The sequence below is a fragment of the Plenodomus lingam genome, assembly GCF_022343315.1.
Source record: "Plenodomus lingam strain CAN1 chromosome Unknown contig_1, whole genome shotgun sequence".
Taxonomy (NCBI): Eukaryota; Fungi; Ascomycota; class Dothideomycetes; order Pleosporales; family Leptosphaeriaceae; genus Plenodomus; species Plenodomus lingam.
Genome location: NW_027093927.1, coordinates 720,606 through 744,663, shown reverse-complemented (window position 1 = coordinate 744,663; position 24,058 = coordinate 720,606). Strand labels below are relative to the sequence as shown.

Here is a 24,058-nt window from a genome sequence, read left to right as displayed (position 1 = left end):
CTTGCAGACATGGACTGTATCTAAACCTTAACACTCCAAAATACATGCATCGTGAAACCTTGGATAGCACAACATGACAACGACTGAAGCGTTCGTGCATGCATCTACCGGTATTCCCTGGATTACGAAACCGAAATCACACTATGCCCCTGCCCAAGTAATTTCAGGAAGCACCACCGAGCCCACATTCTTGGATGCAGGGACAGGTTTTTGAAGTGGAGGGAGAAGGTGTGAGGGAGAATGCTTGGACAAAGTGTGAGAGGTTTTATATACGTGCGTGACAAATGCATTGTTTGACTTCTCAAAATAGCAGAAAAACAGTGATCTGCATATCCGCGAAACTTGTCTGCAAGACATGTATTTTTCGTCTACCATTGATTCATCGATGGCGACAACATACAACCCGCTTTCATTATCTCCAAACATATCCCACTCCACAACCACAGCACGCACATTATCGAAGCGCCCCATTTCTCACACGATACGACACCATATCCGAGCTCTGCACATCGCACCATCAATCTTTACTGGCCGAATTTCCCAAAGATGAAAGTATTGCAGTATCAGACAAAGCGTCATCCGGAACTGCAATGCATTTAAGAGTACGCAACAGATCCGGCGGTCAGAGAACCGAGATGTGCCTTTTGGTTTTGACTGGTTAGTCTTCGCCGCCAGGACGGCTCATGTTCGATTCATCTCCTCTTTAAGAATATAATGGACTGAAATTGACGTTCCATGGGTGTGATGCAGTGGGAAAGCAGGAGGAGTTGGGGGGATGGGGGGTGTTTTTATATACCGGTAACAGCAGATATCCTAACCGACGTTGGACTGAAATTCGCCGAGGACTGTGTTGTACCGGTACACTTCACGTTGTTGTGAGAGCATCGTTGCCCGTTGTCTGAGAAAAGACATGATAAGAATTTACTAGCGTTTGGAAAGAATACCATGCAATCAGCTGCTCAGAACGCACCTGGCATATCTATCACATTTAACATCAGCGCCGCCCAAACCCTTGATTTCGTGCAGCTTCAATTTCAAAAGCCTTTCAAGACTTAGGTATGTCTCCACCGCACGTCACTCCGCACAGCACCCTCCCCAACCTGTGGAACGCTGGGCCGTCTATTTCAAGTCCCAAACAGGATCTACAGCATCTTGCCTTCTATTCTAGTTTTTTTGCTCACAGCTAGCAACGCAACTTCATTCTTCCTAAATTCTGCCTTTGAAAGATTCCGGAAACTTGGGCGCGTAGATGGAAGAGAAAGGAGGTAGGAGAGAAAGGGAGAAGCAGAATATTTATACACACACAGCACACCACTCACCCAACTAACACGCCTGCCTCAAAGACCCCTCATCCCTACTCACCTCTACTTCTATCCCCTTAAAAAACCCATCCTCCTATTCCACCACCCTTTAAAACCCCAGAATCGAAATGAAACCCCATTACCCTGCATTCCCAAAAGCAAAAAGTAATGATTCCAGCGCGCAAAAAGAATGACATGACAGCCCCCACCTCCCTGGGTTTTTACAACAGCGTCGTCATGTCCCACCGCGTCAAACCAACAAACTCCCACATTCACAAATCCTCGGCCTTCAAATCCTCAGCACATGTTCTTAAATACATCCCTCCCATCCACCTCCCTCTCACACGAACACAATCCCATCGAACCATTGGTCCGCCCATTTGAAAAGGTCTCGGGGATTTGAAATTTCGGTGTGTGGGGTGTGGGTAGAAATAGGGGGAGGGTTTATATAATACCAAGATACTCGTTACCGATTACTAATCATACGATAATAGAAATGATACCTAGGGTGGGCTAGGATGATTGACGTTTGTGGTGGATGGGTGTTGTGGTATACGTAGGTGTGGTGTAGTCTAGTCTAGTGTAGCAGATTTGGCAGGTGTGGTGCAACACAGCACAATGCACTGCGCCAAGCCACCACCAACCTCCCAACTACAAAATCCACGAACAAGTGATTTCCTCATCGGAACGCTTTGGAGTTGTTCGGAAACATTGTACATCCATTGTATAGGTACTATACATATAATTTTTCACCTAGCGTACACCTATCATATACATTACAACCCCGTCTCCATCTCCATCCCCATCTCCATCCCCATCTCCATCCCCATCTCCATCCCATCCCTCCCCCCCCCACACACACACAACAAACACACGCCACACGTAGGCCCAGGAGTACACTATCTATACAAAATCTCCACATAATCTCCACATCTTCCATAAGAACTCAACATGAACCATTATATTAGTGGTTGTAACATGAATAATACATGTGTATGTATGATTCTGACTAGGATTGGCGGGGGTGAGGATGGATGGGGAGGGAGGGGGTTAGGTTGGGAGTTAATGGATGTAGTTGGTAGGTAGATGAAGCCGAGTGGATGATGAAGGAAAGGCGGGTTTTTCCTTGGGAAAAAGTTTGGAAAAACGGACAAGGGAATAATGTATATAATTCAAAAAAAATGTACAGTGAAGAGAATTACCTGTTATCCACCTCCACATCAACCCTCTCCCCCTATATCTTCCCCACCCCAGCCCCCCTCCTAACAACCTTCTTCACATCCTCCAACGGCGTCAACCTATACCCATACGGGACCTGCGTAAAATTGCCCACCTGCGTAATATTCACCCCCGCACCCCCCCAATCATTCCTCGCCCCGAGATTAGCAAACCCGTCGAGTTCGTAATCGCCCTCGGGGCTCGTATTCGGGCTATCCTCTGGGATAACCAGACCATAGGTACTCAGGGCCTCGCGAGACTTCCCGCGAAACACGTTTCCCTCGACGAGGAGCTGGTTGTCGCTGCGGGAGTGAATGGCCTGGTAGCGAAAGTGCTCGTACAGGTTGTTGAAGATGTGTTGGTGGCCGAAGCGGGCGGCGGGGCCGCGGGTGCCTTCGTTGCGCCAGTAGTTGTGGTGGTAGGTGATGTGGAGGGTGCCGAGGTCGGTGGCGCGCAGGGCGTCCGAGTTGCCGACGAGGCTGGATTTCCAGTGGTCGTGGAAGAAGTTCCAGGAGAGGGTGATCCAGTCGCTGGCGCGGATGATGTCGACTTGGCCGTCAAAGGCGTCGGGGCCGAGGGCGGGGAAGGAGCCGGTGCTGAATTCGTTGTGGTCGATCCAGATGCGGGTGCTGTTGCGGATGGTGATTGCGTCGTCGGGGATGGCGGTGAGGTGGAAGTTGCGGACGATGATGTTTGTTGCGTTGAAGAGGTTGAGGCCGGCGCCGGTGATGGAGGCCCCGTGTTTGCCTACGCCGACGAGGGTTTTGTGGGAGCCGATGCGGACGCGGGAGGAGAAGTTGAAGGAGCCTTTGGCGTAGACGACTGTCGGCTCCGAGTTGTTGACGGCTTGGATGAAGTCGGCCACGTTGGTGACGGTGATTGTCTTGCCGTCTTTGCTGGCTCCGCCCGTGGTAGGTCCAAGGGGGTTGTCTTTTGCATATCCAACAAGGCTAAAGTCCAAGTCCAAACGAGAAGCAGACGCAGAAAGCGCAAGGGAGACGAGAGAGAAGAGCGAGAGCTTCATCGTGACCTGTGTGATGAGGACTGGAGGTGGATATAAAAGAAGCCCTCGCACACTGAAGTACCCAATCTTCCAGCGACATTCACTCAACTTTATACTCCTCCCTCTCCATCCCACAAACAAGCTGCTCTCTTTCCCCACGGCCCAGCCAACTCACACTCTCCAAACCCATGCTGTGAATTCTTCCGGGACCGTAGAACCAAATCCCCCACATTCACGTACCATACCCAATCGCCTCTCCAAGCCGTCAGACTCATCCACACACAGCACCTGAACTGGCGATGCACCACACCCTCCTCTTGGCCAGCCTGCACCCTCGCCGCTCAAGCGAGATCGCCACCTTGGCAGCACGCTCAAGGCGTCCCGGGAAAACCAGACGACAGGCTCGGATTGCCGTGCTCGTGGCGTACATGGTTGGTGGTGAGTGGTGGAGAAACGCGGAGACCCCCAGATCTTCCAGCCTGTAGGTAACTGGGCGAGACCTCATCCAAACCCTCATTTCTGAACCGCGGGGGAAATTGGCGTTGGAGACGGGGCAGTAGAGGAAGGTCCCGTGCTAACAGACTTCCCACCAGTTGCTTGCCATGGTGGTTATCGGAGGAGGGCTTGTCTGAGGAGGTGTGTTGCCGGGCGGTCAAGTTGTGTCGTGTTTGTGGCTGATGGTGGCTGTTGCGAATACCGTACAGATTGCGTGTGCGGCCGCGGCTGCAGCTCCGCGGTCATCTGGTGGGTTGATTTTGTATTTGCCGAGGGGGATGTTGTCGAAGTTCATCTCGCCAATACATGTCTCTGCTGCCGACAACGTACCCAACGGGAATGGTGCCTACATCGAATGAGTAAAAAGGGTAATTCGCGGATTTGGTGTTACGCTCGCTGCTATTCATGTGCCATGTGACGGGGATGGAGTCTGGGGGTGTCTTTCTGAGCTCTTGTCTTTGGTCTTACCTACGATGTTTGCATTACCGTATTCCCGGCTCGTTTGTTAAGAGCAAGAAACCCAATATTTGTCTACTACCATCCCCCATCCCAGCCCTCTTATAAACACAGGTTGCACTTCCATCCCTCCTGCCCGGCACCGAACAAGATATACATAATCAGATTCAGATCCAGTACAGCAACGAACATGGACCAAGGAAAGAAACACGCGAGATACATGTTCAAACAGCCAAGAATCCGACGAATCTGCTATGAGATTACATGGCATGGTATATGTTTATATGCAGTGTTTAGGAGAGAGAGAATTGGTATCATACCAATTCCATAACTTCAACTAATATTTACACACCTCCCCCCAAAAAAGAAAAGAAAAGAAAAGAAAAGAAAAGAGAGAAGAAGACTTTTCCACCCACCACCTCATCCATCACAAAAACCACCTACACCCTCACTCCCCCCTCCCCCTCCCCCTCCCCCTCCGCACTCTCCTGATCCCCCTTCTTCGCCAAAACCCCCTCGCCCATAATACTCTCACCCCCCATATCCCAATCCTGCGCCAAATCCTCGAGCGTCCGCCGCTTCGTCTCCGGAATCAGCAGCGTGGTGAAGATGCCGGCGAACATGAAGGCCGAGAAGATTTGCATGACGTGGTTGAGCCAGGGGTTTGCGTTGGACTTTGTGGCGCCGCGGGTGCGCAAGGGCGAGATGGCGCCTTGGGCGATGATGGAGCCGATTTTGCCGGAGCCGGCGGAGATGCCGTGAGAGGTGGAGCGGTAGCGGGTGGGGAAGCATTCGCCGGGGACGATGAAGGTGGTGGTGTTGGGGCCCCAGTTGAAGAAGAGCTGGTGGTGTTGGGTTAGTATGAGCAGAGGTGGGAAGAGAGCGGGACGGCTTACCTGGATGAGAATGTAAATGGCCAACATGCCGTGGCTGGAGAGCTTGTGGTAGGCGAAGCCCCAGATGATGAAGAGGATCGTGAGCATGCTGAAACCGATGAGTTGGAGAGGCTTGCGGCCAACGGTATCGAGGGTAGCGACGGAGAGCCAGTATCCGGGAATGGCGCCTGCGCAGATGAGAATGCAGTTTCCAGCCGCGAGGTTGTAGAGGCGGTGGTAGAGGTTGCTGCCACCTGCGTACCCAATGGCTTGGAGAACCGTGGACGCGTTCAGGCCGAGACCGTAAAAGGCAACGTCGAGTAGGAGCCAGGACATGGCCGTTCCAAACAGGATCTTGCCGTTCTTGAGTTTGCCGTAGAAGCGGAAGAAGTCTTTAAAGGAAGCCTTGGGGACGTCCAGTTGAGCGGCGCTGGTCTGGCGAGCCGTGATTTGAGTGATTTCGTCGGGGGAGCCCTCGCCGTGCTTGCCAGAGAGGTACTGCTTGGTGTCCACATTGGCCTTTTCGACATCACGCGCAACATCAAAGGTGTAGCGGGGCGTCTCGGGGATGGTGAGGCGGTAGTAGAGAGCAATACAGGCAGGGACGATGCCAATGCCGATCAAAGCGCGCCACATTCTGTCGACAGCAACCTGACAGTCGCCCGTGCAAGCCGCATAGTCCTTGGCGGCTTCGAGCTTGTGCTGGAAGCCGGCCACGAGGCACAGCATCACAAGGGCACCACCGAGCTGGCCGAAACCTTGCATGGCGAAGACGGCGCCCATCATGGCACCGCGCCACTTTGTGGTAGCAAACTCGGATGTGATGATGGAAGACAGGGGGTAGTCACCACCGATACCTACAAAGATACAAATTAGGATCCGCTCTCAGCTTCTGTCTTACAGTTCAACTTGCCGATTCCCATGAGCACACGCCAGAAAATGATCAGTCCAACGACGGAAACCCCAGGTCCAGGGCCAACGAGCGATTGTGCAAGCGTAGCCACGATGATGAGAATCAACTCGAGACCGTACATCTTCTTGCGACCGACAATGTCAGCGAGCGCCCCGAAGCCCACCTGTCCAATGACGGTACCGGCGGAGGTCGACAGCTTGATGGCGGTGTCTTGAGGCGTGCTGAGGACACCCTTGTTGTCGTTCCTGTAGACGATGCCCAACATGATGGTCAGGAGCGAGACGCAGAAGATGTCGTAGCTGTCGGTGAAGAAGCCTGTCCCGGCAACGAGAATGGCGCGGATATGGTACCAGCCAAAGGGCGCCTTGTCGATTTCAGCGAGCGCAAGACGTCTCCGCTCATTGGGATCTTCAATGTGTGCAAAGTCACTGGGAAAAGGAAATTAGCAGGATGAGGTTGAAGTTGGGCGACGACTGGACCTTACTTGTGGTAGTTGTGAAAGGCAGCATTGCCTCCCGCAGTCTTTTGAGCCATGGTGGCTTGACGATATCTCTCAGACCCTTTTTATCCACGCACGTGGGATGCAGAGATGAAGGCGAACGAGGGTCCCGACCAAAGGAATGGAGGACAGACGCGCTCGGTAGCGAGTCGAGGTGAAGTGAAGTGGACAACAAGTGTACAGTAGACAACCCAGGGAAAGAGAAGGGGACGATGTCTACCTAGATATAGGTAGTTGACCAGTCGGTATGTTAAGCTCTTCTAAGCCCTGGGCATGTACACACACCCAGTTGCTTACCTCCCGCCTCCATCTCCCCCGTCCACCTCCCCAAAACCTGACCTGATCGGGGGCCATGGCAGCCAATCAGCAGGCCGGATCAACGCACGCATGCGGACCGAGTGCTACTCTTCGTTCGGCCAGTCTGCGATGGAGTCATGGATTCCCGCCGTATTCGACCGTCATGGCAGATCCCAACTGGCGCAGGGCCGAAGATGTTCCCAGCCAAAAGGCCCAGGCGGCCGCCGTAGGGAAAAGGCTTGTCTAGTCTTGTCATGGGCGCGGGCCAAGGTTGGCAATTCGTCGTTGGTGTCTGGCTCCAGTAGTACTCGTACACAGAATGTACAGAATGTGACAGTCCGTGTAGTGCCATCCATTCATCGGGCTTTGGTGGGTTGGGGGGGGGGGGGGGGGAAGAGGAATGGCAACATGGCGGTTGTGAAGGGGTTGGGAAAACCAAACAGACGGCCCACGTGCGCCCAAACAATAGATAGCAAATGGCTTTGGCCTGGACAAGACCAGCACTCAACAAACGCGCACACGAGAGAGGCAAGGATGGAGGCGTCCCGAGGCAAGCTTTTTTCAGTCAAGGCTTGGTCATTGCTTGCACCGCTCAAGTCATGTGGCTTTTGTGGCGTTTGCCCTAGGTATAAAGTGGGCTGAGGATTGGATGGATACCGTCGTGCTGGTGAGAGCAAGCTTGTGTCGGTACTTGGTAGAGAGATGCGACATGGACAGATACTGCAGGCTCTGCCACATGCAATCTGCGATCTGTAAACTGTAAGTTGTGAACTGAACTGTGATGAGGGATTGCTACGGACTGTACTTGTCGCAAAGGCGCTCAGATTACAATTACCCCACGCTGAACCAACACGGGACGGGAGGTGGGGATGGACGGTTGAATGACACCCTTACCGTAACCCTTCTCTCCCAAGGAAAAGACTGGGGGTGTTTGAGACCCCCAGTCTTTTACGCGGTTACAACACCACGGCACTGGAGTGGAGACGTCACATTTGTACTCTACGTCAAGCAAACCCACCCAGTCCCCTCCCCCTCCACCCATACCTGATACTATGTATAAACACGCCATCCATCTTCCAGAACATCCAACTGAACTGAATCCCCCCACCGCATGACATCCATCGCGCTACTGCATGTGAATCGTCATGTCGAATCCTCTGGCATTTCCATGGTCCATTGGACTCTGTTGGCTGGGACATTCTCTGAACCCCCTCACCCCACGCCTCACTTCTCGCAAAAGCAAACCCCCCCCAAATAAGCCCGTCATAACATCATCATCTAGCAAATTCTGCCATTATAAATTCTGGGCATTTCGACGTTGGTCCAAGGGTGGTATAGGGCGTAGTGGGCGAGGTAAGGGCTTGGTGTCGTGGACGTCATGAGATTTAACACTTTTTTTTTCGTGTTGAAAACGAATCGAGCGTCCCTCGTTGAATACTCGTAGGTGGGGAGCAATGCGCCATGTTGTGCTTCCCTTCAATGTACAGTAGTAATGTCCTGCATCCTGTTCAATGCTAAAAGTCGGGCATGGTTGCAAAGTAAACCCCTTCCAACGCCGGTAACAGCAAGAAGAGAAAGCTGGGCATTTTGCTGGATCCAAAGGAAGGCCCCGCCTACTCAAAACTCACTCGAACATCTGTCGCTGCGGCGGGAACGGGATATAACTCTGGGCCTGGAAATCAGGTGGAAAACTGCCCTGTTACAATCAGCCCGAGAATCCTGCGATGAAAGTTTCAGAGGCACAAACCCAGCCAAAAGCCTCGGTGTATGAGCCCATGTCCATTGGTATGTCTGCCAGTGCAAACGGATTGCCGTAGTCGCTGTTGGCCATGGCGAACAGGTTTGCACTGTTGGCTTCTGCGGCGAAGTGGCAGAAGTCAAAAGAAGAGGTTGGAGTTGCGGTTTCGGCGTGGTCTAGTGTAGAGTGCGCTATTGCAAAATTTATCAGTAGAAAGTTCTATAACATGCAAGTGTGGCCTATGAGGGCAACTGACCAGGTAACTGCCCTGTTGCAGTGGATTCACTCGTATCATGAGCATCTACCTTGGCTAGCACCAGTTTGGCTGCCGCAGCCACTCTGCGCGCTTCCTGAGATCGCTTGCTCGCTTTGGTCCAAATGCGGTGGGCCATACGCAATGCCTCGATAAGTTCCTCGCGTGACGGCGGTTCGCCATCGAGCCGCAGTCCTTCGCTTCGACTTTCATGGCTAGGAGACAAAGGAGGGGCTACATCCTCCTCAAGATCAAGAACGAGAACAGTGGTCGCGAACAGGAAATCTTGAGCCACGAGGGAAGACAGGTACCAAGAGACAGTCAGGATCTGCCACCCAGCCGACCAAAGCTTGCCCCCTGGCTGGATCTCGGTATCGAGCTTGCTCTGGAACCCCAACATCTCGACAGCAGCATTCAGACAAATCCGCCTCGAGTATTGGTATCGGCTGTCTGTGCGACCTAGGAGGAGATAGGGGCGATGTAGCATGAGTTCTGCCTTGAGAAATGCCAATCCGAGGTACAAGCGACGCATTGTTTCCGGTGACACGACAGTGTCGAAATTCGTCGATGGCATCACTTTCGCTGACTCTGGAATCGCGTCGTAGACGTCTCGAAGTAGCTTATCCATCTCCATAATCTCTCGATACGCAGGCTGAGATGTGCTGTACATCAAATCCATCACCCTGGCGTGCGCGAGTCGTACGCGTGTAAGAACGATGCTGTATAGCAATTGTGTCAAGTCCGTTTCTGGGCGCGATGGCGGCAACTCGGACATGTGCTCATCAATGTCGTCTTCTCCGAGATTCCTAGGCTCGTGTGCGTCATACATGAATGGTTGGATCATGCGAGGCAGGCCAACCTGTGCCGAAGTGACAAAATCCAGAGACATGATTATTAGCCAATTCCTCCGCCGCATCTCTGCCCAAAACGGAGTTATGTTCGGAAACTTGGATGGCTCTCGGTGGTAGCCCATGCGGAAGGCGATGCGATTGATTGTACCGGCCAATATATACATGCCGAATTGAGTGTCTACGGAACGGAAATATTCGGTTCCAAAGTACAGCAGGCAAGTTTCTATCGTATATGGTGGACATTTGAGGTAGTTTGCTAACACAAGGCACTGTACCACTTTCTCACGATAGAAGCTCATACGGGCAGTGTATAGCATCGACTGTGGCTCACTTCGATTCAAATTAGCTTCAGGAAGTTGCGTGTCGAAATCCGCTTGGAAGCGAGAGCCCAGGGCAAGTGCAGCGTATAGCATGCCTATCCACATGGTCGAAGTCTCAAAAGGCCGAATCCAAAATTCATGATACTATGTAAAAAGTTAGCATTGACAGACTACGAAAAGTCGAGACATGTACCTGGCGCAAGAAAGTCCCTTTATGTAACAGCACTGCTGAAGTTAACTATCCGAGTGTTCCTGGGACAGAATACCCTTACTAGGCGCTATGTCCATGCATTGGAAGAATGTATCCACGAGCTGATTCGCCTCGGATCTCGAGGGCAATGCTGCAAGTAACTCTTCCTTTGTCGCATGTTTGTGACGCCCAAACAGGAGTTTTGGGCCAGGAACATCGTCATCCTGGGAGCCTGGCTCTGTGGTATCTGCAACGGGCACTTGATCTAGATGTTCCCGGAGCTCGGTTATCTGAAGCAGGATCAGCGCCAATTTCATGTACCTAAACTTGTAGCATACTCCATCCAAAATACTAGTCCAATGGCCACTGTTGGTATAGCTCGTCGCATCATGATCAAACTTGACCCTGTCAGGAGTTCCAGGAACTTCTGCATGAAGCGACGCATTCGCATGTAATGGTGTGGAGCTAGCCGAACCTTTATTCTCGACTCCATCTCCACCCATCAAGGATGTAACGAGTTTCTCAAGCTGGTTGATACGGTCATGGACGCTGTTCGCTGCTTTTCCTTCTTTTGGTGTCGGAGTTGGCCTCACGTATGAGCATGAAAGTGACAGTCCTCGATCGACACATGTTCTACAAGGCTGTTGTCTGTCGCACTTCAACCTCAAATTCGTCAGCATGTGGTCCTGGCAGTAGCTACATCTAAGGCCTTTACTTTCTGCGTCGGCAGAGGCTACATGATAAAATAGGTTTGTCTCGCCGTCTGCTAGGGGGAATGATCCGGGGCCCTTGACTGTCGGCCTCCATTCCAAACTTTGACTCACAGTGAATATTTTCACGCGTTCGTGAAGAAATCACAGGACGAAGTAGAGGTGTACACAGTAAAGCGAGGTTGTTTAGCGGCTTTACCCTACAGGCTCGGCGCCCGGAAAAGATATGCTCCCGATCCTAGGCTCTTCACAAGTATGCGACCTCCACTTCCTGGTCTTCCCCAACCCAACATCTGCTCCCCCCAATTGACCTTTTCGCTCCCGGTTCTGGATTGGATTACCGGTAGTCCCGATCTCCATTACGACAATCTTTCTCGAATACCAGTCATGTGAGAAGCCAGGCACTCGGTTATTGACTGGGGATTCAGATCAGGGTTTACTGGGGCGTTTCTTGGCAGACGCCACAGCCAGCAAGAATGAGGCTCAGACGAGGACACTCGAAACTCAATGCAAGATACTGTTCAGACGCCCATTGGAGTAAGAAAGACTAAATGAACATTGCTCGGAGGTTCCAGGTATTTCGTGTTGTCGGCTACATCGCCAAGGTTTGGCAGACCATGTACATTGAAAAGACTGCCCGTCAGATGACCTTGCAGACCACCAGAGGTAATATCATAGACGATCACTCCAACAGAGAATCTACTCTACCCAATGTGCCTGACTGGACATGCATAATAGTCAGGTACCTAAACCTGGGCAGCTTTTACCAGGGTCGTCAAGTATACCGCCAAAAGGCCATCCAATGGTACCATGGCTTCCACCGTGGCAAATAACGACTTGACGCAAGACTACGAAGGGACCAGAACGAGCTACTAGCTACAAGCTGGGTATACCGTAAGTGCTTGATAATCGACTTTTCTAGACTTGGAGGGTCGCATGAGAAGCGATCACTTGAGCAGAGCGGAGAAGCAAGCAATCAGATGCGCATACTGCCGTTAGGTAAGCGCCTTCGCCACATGTGGTCTTGGCGACAGCCCGTGGAGGTGGCTTAGACTAAGCCGGGGGGCGTTGCCCTGCATATCGAGGTGTGACCACGGGAACCGGCGTTTAAGCCATGACGCATATTGTCCACCAACCCTCAGGTACAGCTCCCTGTTCTCTTTCTTTCTCTTTTTCTCTTTCTCTCTCAAAAGACACCAATTCAACCTCTTTGCAGGCATGCAATCACAGAAAGATAGTCGTCCTTCAACAGCCTGTAACGAGTGCCAACGCCGGAAGCAAAAGGTCTATTTAGCCCTGCATGACTCTGTATTCGCAATAGAAGCTGATTACATGACTAGTGCTCCCGAGAGTGGCCTTGCAACCACTGTCAAGCAAGGAAAGTGGCCCATCTCTGTCAATTCTCGGCCAAGAAAACGCTACAAGAATCTACTCCCGAATCTGGTCGGTAGGTAGATACTTTGTCTACCATATAGTCGGAATTCAATGGTAACAGGAGTTACGCAGCGAATCGTCTAGTGAAACCAGAGGCCGCAAGAGGAGCGCGCCAGACCCGAGTGAGCCTAGCTCACTGTCATTTCCACATGCAAGTGTGCCAGCCGGAGGTCAGGATGGCTTGAAGATATGGGGATATATGCCCGGCCATGTACATTATAAAATTGGTTACCTCGAGCTTGTAAGTGCGCCACGACAGTCCCTCCAACATGGCTGACGGATGCTCCAGATTGGGCAACGGCACGACTCCACAGCCGAGACATCTCCAGATACGGTTGCAAAGGTTGTAGGCGCAATACCTCCTAGATCTATCACTGGTAATCTCAATGCCATTCCACATCGATCTCTTGCTAATCTGGCTCAGATTCCATCGTAAACCACTTCTTGACGGTCGTCAATTATCGATATCCTATCATCTATGGACCGACTCTGACCGATCAGTACGTCCAATGGTGGTCCGATAGATCTACTGATGGAATCATTTCACCCGAGTTCACTTGCCTATTACTCCGAATATGTGCTTATACCGTCCAATATCTCACTCCTTCGATGCGCGAGATGATCGAATTTGAGCTGGCGTGTAGCTCACAAGCACTTACGGAGCGACTTGCCAATGCCGCAGAACAAATATCCAGAGACTTTCTCGCGTCGAACACCAGCATTGAGCGCATTCAAGAGGGATTTCTCAAAAGCGCTTGGCTGAAAGCGGAGTCTAAGATTGTGGAATCGTGGCACACTCTCGGTTCTACGATCCGCGAGGCACAAGAACTCGGTATTGATAAGGACGCTGGTATTGAGGGATTGTCGGAATTCGACATCGAGATCAGAAGACGGGTATGGGCAATATTGTATATATGGGACTGGTAGGTGCTTCGGTCTACTTGCTTTATATATTTCTGACTGTGACTATAGGCAAATGTCCGCATGGCTTGGTCGCCCAAGCCTTATTGACCAAAGAAGCCTGAACTTCACGCTACCCAGCTTACGCCTCGACCAATCGACAACAGAATCAGAGGTTCCCTCACCGTTCACGCATATGGTTCTTCAAGCAGAACTTGGTCGTAGAGTTACAGCCGCCGTGGGAGGTGCATCAGCCAACAATCTCTTCACCGCGAAGCAAGTGCTGGATGTCAAAAGAGCATGCGAAAATTTCATAGAAGAGCTTCCGCCCATCTTCAGGGTCAAAGATCCCGACTTATCCCTCGATGAGCAGCATCCTTATTTCGTCTTGCAGCGGCATCAGTTACATTGCGTCGTTTTTATAACGATGCTTCATGTGTTCAAACCATACCTCACTCGGCAACGGCGCGACAGGATCACGGACCAGGATGACGAGTTCCGGAGAATGGGCGTCGAGATTGCCCATCAACTTTTCCAAGTTTCGCGAGATCTATTAGATCATGAATTCTCAATCAACGCGAAATTCCAGGTGGTTGTCTTTGCGATATTTGACACCGCCACACTCCTCTGCTCGGCCATCATTCACGATCGTGATCACGTCCTACATCGCCGCGAAGAGGTTATCGAACTGATTCAGAGCTCGCTCAGTATGCTACATCAGCTCAGTTTTACGACAAAACTCGGTGCTACCTCGTACAATTTCCTCGCCAAACTCGTGGAAGCCACGCCTGCACTTTCGCGACAATCACTCACTGCGAAGCGGAGGAAACATACGACGAACTCCCTGCCACCGCCCACCCCACCTGTAAAAAGCGCTCCTGCTTTGGTCAAGTCGGAGTCTCTCCCAACCGTGATCACTTCCCTGTCACAAGGGAGTCCCCACAAGGTAGCAGTCACAGCCCCTACCACCGTTGAAACGGTCGCTTCACCTACGAGAACGACAACAGACGACCTCACCTTTGACATCGACAACTTCCTAGCACACCATCCATTTGGACAAGTGGGGAACCCCCCTACACTTGACATGGGCGGCATGGAGCAAATTTGGGAATGGGAGGATTTACGACTCGACGGCTGCACCCAGCAAGGGTCAAATTCATGAGGCAGTAGTTTCCCTCGACTCTCCTCTCCCACTCGCTCGTCCCATCTTTTTCGACGCTGACGAGATTGTATAGGTCCATGTGTCTGCAGGTTCATGTCAAACGACTGCCTCGCATCCCTCGGTACTTCTCTCTCTCCAAGGAGATGTGAAGAACAAAACGAAAATTCAAACAAGCGCTTTTTTCAGCGCGCATGAACCCCAAACTCCGCAGTTTTTCTCCTGACCCACCCATCAGAAAGACTGTTTTCATGCGCGCAAAGATGGCAACGCGGGAACCTACCGTCCTTTCTCGTTGCCGAGAAACATTGCGCCTACGCTTATTTTCACTGCCGAACTTTGCACTCATTGTTCATTGGGAACTTTTATGGTTCTTCAGGTTTTTTCTTATAAATCCCGCATTTTTGGCTGAGAAGATGTGTTGAACGTCTTAGAAGCGCATGCGATGACATTGATGGCAGGATCGTTTGATTATGATCCTGCAGACACATGGTGCCCTTGCTCTCTCTCTCTCTCTCTCTCTCTCTCTCTTTACTTTTTTGTTTCTCTCTTTCTCTTCTCTCCCCGCAGCTTCGGTTCGCCGTCAGTGAACGCTCGCTGTACCCTTTTTTCGGGCATTCGATTCGATGTAACAATGCTGCCCACGCTCTGTTTCTGAAAATCATAGTCGGCAATGTAGTTTTAGCTATTTAATGTGTAAAGTCCAGACTTATTATGAAGATGTAATAATGCATTTCCGCAATGAATCGGAGTACATAGAACGATGGAAACGCGTGGGATCTTGGGTCTGCTTTGTAGAACGAGTGGCAGGATCTGTTTGACATCAGGAGAAGTATCAAAGTCGTCCAACTTCCACTTTACAATCTCCATCTTGAAAAATATCTATCCATCACTATTGCTCCTGTCGCACGTACCCTGCGCTTAGCTTCAACCCATCACATCAAGAACATGGCCTCGATCGTTTCAACGGCGCTCCACAATAAATCTCCGCCTTGCGCTTGCTCGACGGCTTCCTCACTCTCGCACTGGACCATCTTTTACCATCACCACTAGCAGCGACATCATCTCCATGTCCATCTCGCCCGCTCGCCGCGCTCTCAACATCCTTTGTGCCCGTCGTCCCCGCCGGAGCAGAACTTGGTGGCGAGATATAAGCTTCAGGATGCGATTGCGCTTCCCCATCACCACCGTACCCCGCGTCAAACGGGCCTGTAGGCCGCAAACCTCGCAGTTTGAGAAAGACCTTGGGGTTTTCTAGGGTATTTGGTGGCTCGGTTATGGGCACATGTGGTGTGAATGCGGGTGAGGCTGGGGAAACGAGATGAAGGTGCTCAGAGTCGTGGGTGGTGGGTTGGCTATTTGGTTCCATGTCGGAGAGATGAATCTCATGCACTGGTGTCGCGCTTGGCGAACGATAGGATATGCCGACATCTTTCTGGACACGTGTGATGCGTGGCGTCCAGTTGTAGAGGTCGATTATGCATTTAGCGTGTGTTTTCAGCTCCGCACACATTAGTATGGCGACGTCGATGAGCCGGTCGTGTTTCTGGGTCATGTTGCGATGGTCATGTTGGAGTGCGGCGTGAGATTGGGACAGGTCCTCGTGCTCGTTGTAGAGTTGGTTGATTTTGTGCTCTGAGCTGTATTCCACGGCCTCGAGGCGCCATCGTAGATTGATACATTCGGCTTGGAGTTGCTCCACGTAGGCATGTACAGAGGAGAATCCTTCAATCTCACGCCTTGTGGGAGGCTGTGTTGGAGCTACGTCGAGGTACGAAGGGTTTGCAGTGTCGATGCAAGCCTGATGTCTGTTTCTTGTTAGTTGCTGCAGAACCATTGGGGGTATGGGGCGTGTACTTCTCGCATCTCCCGTCGGCTCGGCTCGAGTGGAACTACCACAACTGCTTACCAGCAATATAGCTACTGTTGAATACAAAGCAGCCATCTTCGAGCACGTATATAATGTCACTGCTGGCGATATCTTGGTTGTAGGGATCCATCTCGCAGTCATCGGAATACCACCGCTCACTATACCTGAACCGGTTATCATCCGGCCAATCTGAGTGTTTCGCCCTCGAATAAACGGGTGATGAACTTGGTTCACTGCTCGAAAATCGTATACTTGCATGGCGACATGCCGTGCCTGCGGGGCAGTAATGGTCATCCTCACTAGTTGACCAACGCGATTCCAGGCTGCTGTCTCCCTCGGAGACGTATGACATGCTGAAGATGGCTGTCGAAACTCAGACCAGTAATTCTAGCTGCAAGTAGTAATGAGCCTAGCAATGCTGGAAAGATGGTTGCTTGAAAGTTGAAGCGGAAGAAATGGGTATGGTATTGTGTATGGTAAGCGACGAATAGTACCTGCAGGTCTTTGGTAGATGGTAGCTTCCTATAGAGTGCCTTTTCAAGGCTGGCAGTTAGCCATTTAGTAAACCAGACATCCTTCAGGTGTTTGAAGAGCAGGGGCGACATAACGACTTCCTGCACGTCTTACCGGTACCATCGAACCGAGATGATCCCAGAACCAAAGAGACGCGGAGTTTGCGAATGATTGGTTAAGGAAACTATAAGACACTGAAAGGAGTTGCAACTTCGTAGACGAATTGTTTCGAAATCAGCACATTTTTCGGGAAATCATATGTAATCAATTAGAAGCTTGGATGTGACATCACATTGGCGGCGATGGCCGAGCAAGGAGGAAAGCGCCCAGAAGTGTGCATAGTAAGGTAAAATCGCGTGATGTTGCCTCGCGGACTGAATGGTTGACCCGGTTTTTACCCACACCAAGACCTTTTTCTCATCTCGGCCTTGAAATACGGCTGACTCCTTTTGACGCTGGGTCAGCACCATGAAGAACATTTTTAGGATTGACGGAAGGAAAGCCTCCAGATAGAGGCAGAGTCTCTCTCTTAAGAAAAGCATGCATCAACTATCTGAATCCTCCCGATCGACACTTTCTCCAATGTTCTCGATGCAAGGGTTCAGGGCGTTGATTGTTGATTCCCGATCTCGACGCCCAGTGTACCAGATTTCAAGTTTCAAGCCCGCTTACTGTCGGTCTCATCAATTAGGCCAACCGAACCAGGAACCTTGATCGGCATGCCAAAATGGACAGGGTGGACTTTGCAAAATCTGCACGTGCGGTAAAGCCTGAGAATCACGTAACGGTAATGGGCGTGTTAGCGATGTCACCGTACCGAGAACTTTTTCCAACTTGGTTGCGCCACAGTGGTCGCCCTGATCGCAGTAGGAACGAGAACCTTGTATGATGAATGATATGTCGCCTTTTATGAATGGATGAATGAATTGTCCTCTGCGGAACATATCATCTGCGGGTGGCTTGCTCTACGACCTCAACTTGTTCCTCGGATGTCACAGTGCAGAAGGCAGTCGTTCGACAAGCTTGTTCCGGCAAGTTTGAGCGGGAGGCGCTATCAAGCTTCACCTAGCGCGCATCATCGTCCCGGATGAGCGAACCACAGCAACCAAGTTCGTCGATCTTTACAGTGAAAGACAGAACCATTGTAACGTATTGAAATCCTGAGCACTGCGTGACTACGTCACAGTGCGCCCTAGGAAACGTTGAACATTCGATGACCCAATTTTCTCGGACAAGGCGGCGGCGCTGCAACCAACGGATGTATATTTGAACGGCTACCTGTCGTTGTTATAGACGAAAACATTGGCAGGCCCTTTGCTATTCTTTCCACGCACATTGTGCATACCACATCCCAATACAAGCATTACCAAGTCCGACGATCTTTTCCAGGCCTTCTTGTGCAGCATCTACTCTACTGGACAGGTGACACAAGGTGACAATCAACCCGAAGTCTACAACCCAAGTGCAACATAACGCCCCAGTGCACAGCCAGCCCAGCGCCTCCCCCAACTGTGACTGCCACAGTGACTAGCATACTCCATACTTCCATTGCGCCACAACACCTTTCCACGCAGCAAAACGAGGCAGCACAGTTGCCCATCGCCACGACACGACTGTTGCCATCCACCAATATGGGACAACAACTATTTATAAACCCCTTTAAGAGGCATCACATAGACGAGTTCCCAGGAGTGCTTGTTCCTTTGGCCGACCCAACCCATCGCAGCTCTGTGAACAACCCTCGCGCCTCAAACGCCACTACCCACCATCCTGACAACGAAAAAGAACACAAAGATCGTGACCCAAGCGACACACTCACACGCCCAGGAAGCAATGCATCAAGTACCGTAGTTAACTCTGGCATGACCGTTGAAGCACTCAAAGCAGAGGTCGAGGCCGAGGTTGCGGCTTCGGATACCGACACTCCTTACGATCGTATGTTTATAGACGTGCTTCGATTACGTTCATTTTGGGTACTGTTAAATGTTTACAAGCTAATACTGCCCAGGTAAGTCGAAGGTCATCAACAGAGCTCTCCAAGACATGGGCATGGGAAGGTACCAGTGGCAGCTATTTGCGCTGTGCGGATGCGGCTGGATGGCGGTAAGTAATACCATTTTCATTGCCTTGGAGTGGTAATCGATCTCGCAGTCTTTTGTAGCCTGTGTTGAAATACATCTTGACAGCCTCTAGGATAACCTGTGGCTTCAAGGTGTTGCCCTTACACTTCCGCAGCTGTCGGTCGAGTTCGGTGTGAGCGACACTGAAGTCCGCTACACGACTCTCGCACTCTTCCTCGGGTTATGCATTGGTGCCTCTTTCTGGGGAATTGCATCTGATATTATCGGTCGTCGTCTGGCGTTCAATTGCACTCTTCTGCTGGCTGGTATTTTTGGTCTTGCGGCTGGTGGCGCACCCACTTGGATAGGCACATGCGCGCTTTATTCTTGCATTGGAGTCGGCGTGGTAAGTTTGGATACCCATTTGCACGCTGCTAACTGAACATTCGATTCTTATCTGCGGCTCTGCTCCTCCGACTAAACTTAAATCATCAACTAACCCTTTCTCTAGGGCGGATCCCTCCCAGTTGACGGGACATTATTCTTAGAGTTTCTGCCACAAACATCTGGTAATCTGCTTACGCTACTATCTTTGTTCTGGCCAGTTGGGAACTTGGTGGCCTCGCTGCGTATGTGATTACTTCTGCTAACTTATGAACATTTCTGACAACTTCAGTCGCCTGGGCATATATCCCCAACTTCTCATGTTCCAGTGACACTCCTCTCGGACTATGCCGCAAGGAAGATAACATGGGATGGCGATACCTGATCCTCACACTAGGAGCAATCACCTTCACCATGTTTGTCGCCCGATTTTTCCTTTTCCACCTTTACGAATCGCCCAAGTTTCTTCTGTCGCGCGGTCGCCAGGCCGAAGCGGTGGCGACAGTATACGGAATCGCACACTACAACAAGACCCACACCTGGCTCACCGAAGACATTCTCAACTACGTTGGCGGCAACCCAGAAGCCACCGGCGAAGACGTGAAACTCAGTGTCTTTGAGATTCTCAAGCGCTCTCTCTCTAGGTTCTCATTGAAGCGTTTCAGTGCTCTCTTCACAAACAAGACGATCGGTCTCACTACTGGTCTCCTCTGGTTCCAATGGACAACCATCGGTATGGCATATCCCTTGTTCAACGCCTTCTTGCCACAATATCTGGCCAATTCTGGTGGCGACTTTGTCAACGACACAAGCACTGTTTATCGCAATTACGCAATCACCGCCATAGTGGGTGTTCCTGGATCTCTTCTCGCTTGTTACACCGTCGACCTGATGTACATTGGTCGCAAGGGAACAATGGCAATCGGCACCGTCATCACCGGTGTTTTTGTCTTTCTCTTCACTATCTCCTCGGATTCAGACTTCCAGCTGGCATTCACATGTCTTGAAGCTTTCTTCCAAAACATTGCCTACGGCGTACTGTAAGCCTTACATTCTCATCCCTCACTCATAATCATGATCTCGTGTATAAACTGACTCGCTATCTCAAGGTACGCATATACTCCAGAAGTATTCCCAGCCCCTATCCGCGGTACTGCGACCGGCATGTCCAGCTTCCTCAACCGAATTGCCGGCCTTTGTGCCCCGATTATTGCTATTCAGGCTGGGAATTCGAATCCCAAGGCTCCCATCTATGCTTCTGGGGGGTTATTTATTGCAGCAGCTTTGTCTATGCTGATACTGCCGATTGAGACGCGGGGTAAGCAGACTTTGTAAGTTTATGCTTGGATGACATGGAACGGTGGTTTGTAGCGTAGAAGCTTTAGTTTGATAGGACATGGATACCCATGGTATGTTCCAACATTGCTGGAATTGGTGAATAGATTATGATGGATGGGGTTATTTTATACATCCTCCACCTCCATACTCATGATGCTTTGTGATGAATTCAGATGAAGGTCTGCTGAGACATGATAATGCAGAGGGATTAGTACTAGCGAAAGGCAGTCTAGTAAAGGCGCTGCATGTGTTTGTGACAGTGAGTGGCGATACATAAGCTATGCTTGGCCAGTATTGACACTACGAATTCGACTGAGGCACTCGATGAAGGTGGAGTGTTTCAAAGCAGCCACAGACTGTCCTCGTCGCCTTGCTTCATGTTGTCTGAGCAGCATCGTTGTATGTTTTGATGGCTTTATAGCTTTGGCTACCATATGTAGTGCGAATGGCGAATTGCTTTGTGAGCGGAAAAGCATGTGATGAGATTCTTCTCTGTATCTGTTTTCAACTATCAAACTCTAAACTCACCTACCGCACCATCGTAGTGTTCACTCGCCTCTGTGCCTCGGTACCTGGCACTGGGTACCGTACATGTGGTAAATTCACTACACATCCTTTAGCAACATCTCGTGCCCATTTCCTCACACCTTCGCCTTCGGAATTCGGAATCCTTGGTATCCTTAACACAGTCCTATTGTGACAAGCGTAGAGACGTGCACATGAACTCATTCGCGTGGTGGTTGTCCGCTGTCGAGAGGTCATATCCGTATGGGGAAACATCTGCGCTCACTAGTCCCAATCAGGGATTTGCCGCGGCATATTTTCATCGTGGCCACCTATGGCCATACCATGACGTGACCACTTGTAGCAAAAGGACTCGCAAAGCCCAATGGAGCAGAGAGGAAGCCAGCGCCTTGTCGACTAGAAAAGTGGCCAGCGGGAGGGGAAGAACATTGGCCAAGTAGTGTTGCTCTTGAAAGCGGTGCGCAATCCGGCGTTTTATTTCCTTGTGGGTATATGTAGGTACGTGGTGCGACCCCTTGGTTGCCTCAAATTTCGTCCCCGCAGCTTTTATATTACACTTCCATTTTTGGTTTGGGACTCGAAGTGTCGCTCACTCTGACTAAGTCTCCTCGACAGTAGACTGGTTGGACGGTGCTCACAACTCATATCGATCGTCTCGCCGCACACGCATACGCACATACCGCATACCGCATACCGCATACCGCATACTACCGTCAGCACCACAACGAGCTTGGCTTAGTGACAATGAACGGCCACAGCGTCGCCAACGGGCATGCCAGCGCCTCGAACGACACGCAATTCGATGTCCTCATCATTGGCAGCGGCTTCAGTGGAATCAATGCAGCCTATCGCGTCCAAGAAGGGCTGCCAGATTTGTCCTTTGCCATTCTCGAGGGCCGACATGAACTTGGTGGGACGTGGTCGCAGTTCAAGTACCCCGGTGTGAGATCAGACTCGGATCTACACACCCTGGGCTTCGAGTTCAATCCATGGAAAGCGACGAATCCTATCGCTACCGGTGGCAGTATCATGTCATACCTGAACGAGACGGCGCACGAATTCGACATCGACCAGAAGATACGGTACAATCACAAAGTCATCGCTGCGGATTGGAGGAGCAGCGAACAACAATGGAGACTTGATGTCCAAGTGGGACAGGGGGAGGACACACGGACAGCAGTGTACTGGGCCAAGTGGCTCATCACGGGTACTGGGTACTATAGCTATGAAGAGGCCAGAAAGGCAGACATCCCTGGCATAGACAATTTCAAGGGCCAAATCGTACACCCACAGTTCTGGCCGGAAGATTTGGACTACAAGGGCAAGAAGATGGTCATTATTGGATCGGGCGCGACCACCATCACACTGTTGCCAGCGATGGTCGAAGGCGGAGTAGGATCGGTTACACAGCTACAACGAAGCCCAAGCTACATTATAAGTGTCTCACAGAACGGCGACTCCTGGTGGGAAAAGTACGCACCTCAATGGTTCTTGTTAAAGTACAAGCGTAAGTTTGCGTTCGACATGCGAGGATGCTTTGATTGACTGTATCCCAGGCTTCATGTTCACTTGGATGGCCATCCTCATGTACCAATTCTGCATGTACTTCCCCACCCGCGCCTCCAATTTCCTGCGCAAAGAAGCTGCAAAGCAGCTACCCGCCGACTTCCCAATGGACCCACACTTCAAACCCGCATACAACCCCTGGCAACAACGACTCTGTGTCTCCCCTGACGGCGACTACTTTAAAGCCCTCAACTCAGGAAAAGCCCACATTGTCACCGACACAATCAAGAACGTAACAAGCAACAGCATCGAGCTCAACAGCGGCGAGACACTAGACGCAGACATCATCATCACAGCCACCGGTCTTAGCCTCCGCATCCTCGGCGGTATCAACATCAGCCTCGACGGCAAGCCAGTCAATGTTACCGAACAATACATGTGGCGCTCCAGCATGCTCACCTCCATACCCAACCTCGGCAATATCATTGGTTTCTGGAACGCTTCGTGGACGCTGGGCTCCGACACTGCGTCTTGTCTCTTCGTGCGCCTGATCAAGCACATGCATGAGAATGGCTATACCTCCGTGGTCCCGGAGATCAGCGAGGAAGACAAGAAGTTGGCAGTCGGTGCCAGCCCGCTGAACAGCACTTATGTCGCGAATGCGACGAGCAAGCTGCCCAAGTGCGCGAACAGGGGTCCGTGGAAGCCGAGGGAGAATTATTTCGTAGATAGCTGGGGTGCGGCAAAGGGGAGCTTCACGGATGGTTTGAGGTGGGAGAGGAAGAGTGTATAGATTGCGGCCCTGTCCTTTTTCAATAACACGTTTTATCTAGGGCAGCCTTTGCGTCGAAAGCAATAATGGTAGAATAATGAAATGTGTAGTGACTCCAGTACGAGGCATACATCCTCACTGTACATAGCCAGAATCGTGATAATTTCAAGTAAACAGCCTGCAACGTTTATTCTAGCACTTCTACACTTGATCCCTTTGTAGCTTCAGTAAATCTAATAAGATACGTATATACAGCTTGAAAGTAAAGTCACACGCCTTTAGCAAAGGAACACGCATGCATCAAATACAAAGCACCGCGCCATCATCCGTTGCGCATCACAGGACCAACACTATCCATGACCATCACGTGTATACTTAGTACATGAAAGTGACCTAATAGTTTTAATCTTCCTAATCTTCTTATTCGCTTCATCTTCCGTCTCCCCCACCCCGCCAAAAAAAAACTCCGCAGCCCGAC

At 51.0% G+C, this 24,058-nt stretch overlaps 9 protein-coding genes across 9 annotated transcripts; 4 read left to right on the top strand and 5 right to left on the bottom strand.

Annotated features, from left to right (window-relative positions):
* Positions 1 to 2,535: 2,535 nt before the first annotated feature.
* IAQ61_000241 (uncharacterized protein) lies at positions 2,536 to 3,543 on the bottom strand (the record flags this gene model as incomplete). Its single annotated transcript, XM_003835358.2, has 1 exon — positions 2,536 to 3,543. The coding sequence occupies one exon, from the start codon at positions 3,541 to 3,543 to the stop codon at positions 2,536 to 2,538; it is 1,008 nt and encodes a 335-aa protein (XP_003835406.2).
* A 1,370-nt stretch (positions 3,544 to 4,913) lies between these two features.
* Positions 4,914 to 6,795, bottom strand: PHO5 (acid phosphatase pho5; the record flags this gene model as incomplete). Its single annotated transcript, XM_066094587.1, has 4 exons — positions 4,914 to 5,315; positions 5,370 to 6,205; positions 6,262 to 6,689; positions 6,746 to 6,795. The coding sequence occupies 4 exons, from the start codon at positions 6,793 to 6,795 to the stop codon at positions 4,914 to 4,916; spliced, it is 1,716 nt and encodes a 571-aa protein (XP_065955440.1).
* Positions 6,796 to 7,877: 1,082 nt separating this feature from the next.
* Positions 7,878 to 8,099, bottom strand: IAQ61_000239 (uncharacterized protein; the record flags this gene model as incomplete). The annotated part of the gene is made up of 1 exon (XM_066094586.1): positions 7,878 to 8,099. One exon carries the CDS (start codon positions 8,097 to 8,099, stop codon positions 7,878 to 7,880), a length of 222 nt encoding a protein of 73 aa, XP_065955439.1.
* A 582-nt stretch (positions 8,100 to 8,681) lies between these two features.
* IAQ61_000238 (uncharacterized protein) lies at positions 8,682 to 11,216 on the bottom strand (the record flags this gene model as incomplete). Its single annotated transcript, XM_066094585.1, has 7 exons — positions 8,682 to 8,753; positions 8,805 to 8,986; positions 9,052 to 10,363; positions 10,413 to 10,444; positions 10,492 to 10,699; positions 10,748 to 11,072; positions 11,125 to 11,216. The coding sequence occupies 7 exons, from the start codon at positions 11,214 to 11,216 to the stop codon at positions 8,682 to 8,684; spliced, it is 2,223 nt and encodes a 740-aa protein (XP_065955438.1).
* A 454-nt stretch (positions 11,217 to 11,670) lies between these two features.
* IAQ61_000237 (uncharacterized protein) lies at positions 11,671 to 11,952 on the top strand (the record flags this gene model as incomplete). Its single annotated transcript, XM_066094584.1, has 1 exon — positions 11,671 to 11,952. The coding sequence occupies one exon, from the start codon at positions 11,671 to 11,673 to the stop codon at positions 11,950 to 11,952; it is 282 nt and encodes a 93-aa protein (XP_065955437.1).
* A 281-nt stretch (positions 11,953 to 12,233) lies between these two features.
* Positions 12,234 to 14,615, top strand: IAQ61_000236 (uncharacterized protein; the record flags this gene model as incomplete). The annotated part of the gene is made up of 7 exons (XM_003835353.2): positions 12,234 to 12,261; positions 12,336 to 12,403; positions 12,460 to 12,566; positions 12,626 to 12,794; positions 12,843 to 12,930; positions 12,978 to 13,476; positions 13,526 to 14,615. The coding sequence occupies 7 exons, from the start codon at positions 12,234 to 12,236 to the stop codon at positions 14,613 to 14,615; spliced, it is 2,049 nt and encodes a 682-aa protein (XP_003835401.2).
* Positions 14,616 to 15,552: 937 nt separating this feature from the next.
* On the bottom strand, positions 15,553 to 17,118 carry IAQ61_000235 (uncharacterized protein; the record flags this gene model as incomplete). Its single annotated transcript, XM_066094583.1, has 4 exons — positions 15,553 to 16,420; positions 16,470 to 16,504; positions 16,977 to 17,015; positions 17,110 to 17,118. The coding sequence occupies 4 exons, from the start codon at positions 17,116 to 17,118 to the stop codon at positions 15,553 to 15,555; spliced, it is 951 nt and encodes a 316-aa protein (XP_065955436.1).
* A 1,508-nt stretch (positions 17,119 to 18,626) lies between these two features.
* Positions 18,627 to 20,774, top strand: IAQ61_000234 (uncharacterized protein; the record flags this gene model as incomplete). The annotated part of the gene is made up of 6 exons (XM_003835350.2): positions 18,627 to 18,930; positions 19,004 to 19,098; positions 19,189 to 19,461; positions 19,567 to 19,684; positions 19,732 to 20,479; positions 20,549 to 20,774. 6 exons carry the CDS (start codon positions 18,627 to 18,629, stop codon positions 20,772 to 20,774), a joined length of 1,764 nt encoding a protein of 587 aa, XP_003835398.2.
* A 1,272-nt stretch (positions 20,775 to 22,046) lies between these two features.
* Positions 22,047 to 23,601, top strand: IAQ61_000233 (uncharacterized protein; the record flags this gene model as incomplete). Its single annotated transcript, XM_066094582.1, has 2 exons — positions 22,047 to 22,809; positions 22,859 to 23,601. The coding sequence occupies 2 exons, from the start codon at positions 22,047 to 22,049 to the stop codon at positions 23,599 to 23,601; spliced, it is 1,506 nt and encodes a 501-aa protein (XP_065955435.1).
* Between the last annotated feature and the right edge of the window lie 457 nt (positions 23,602 to 24,058).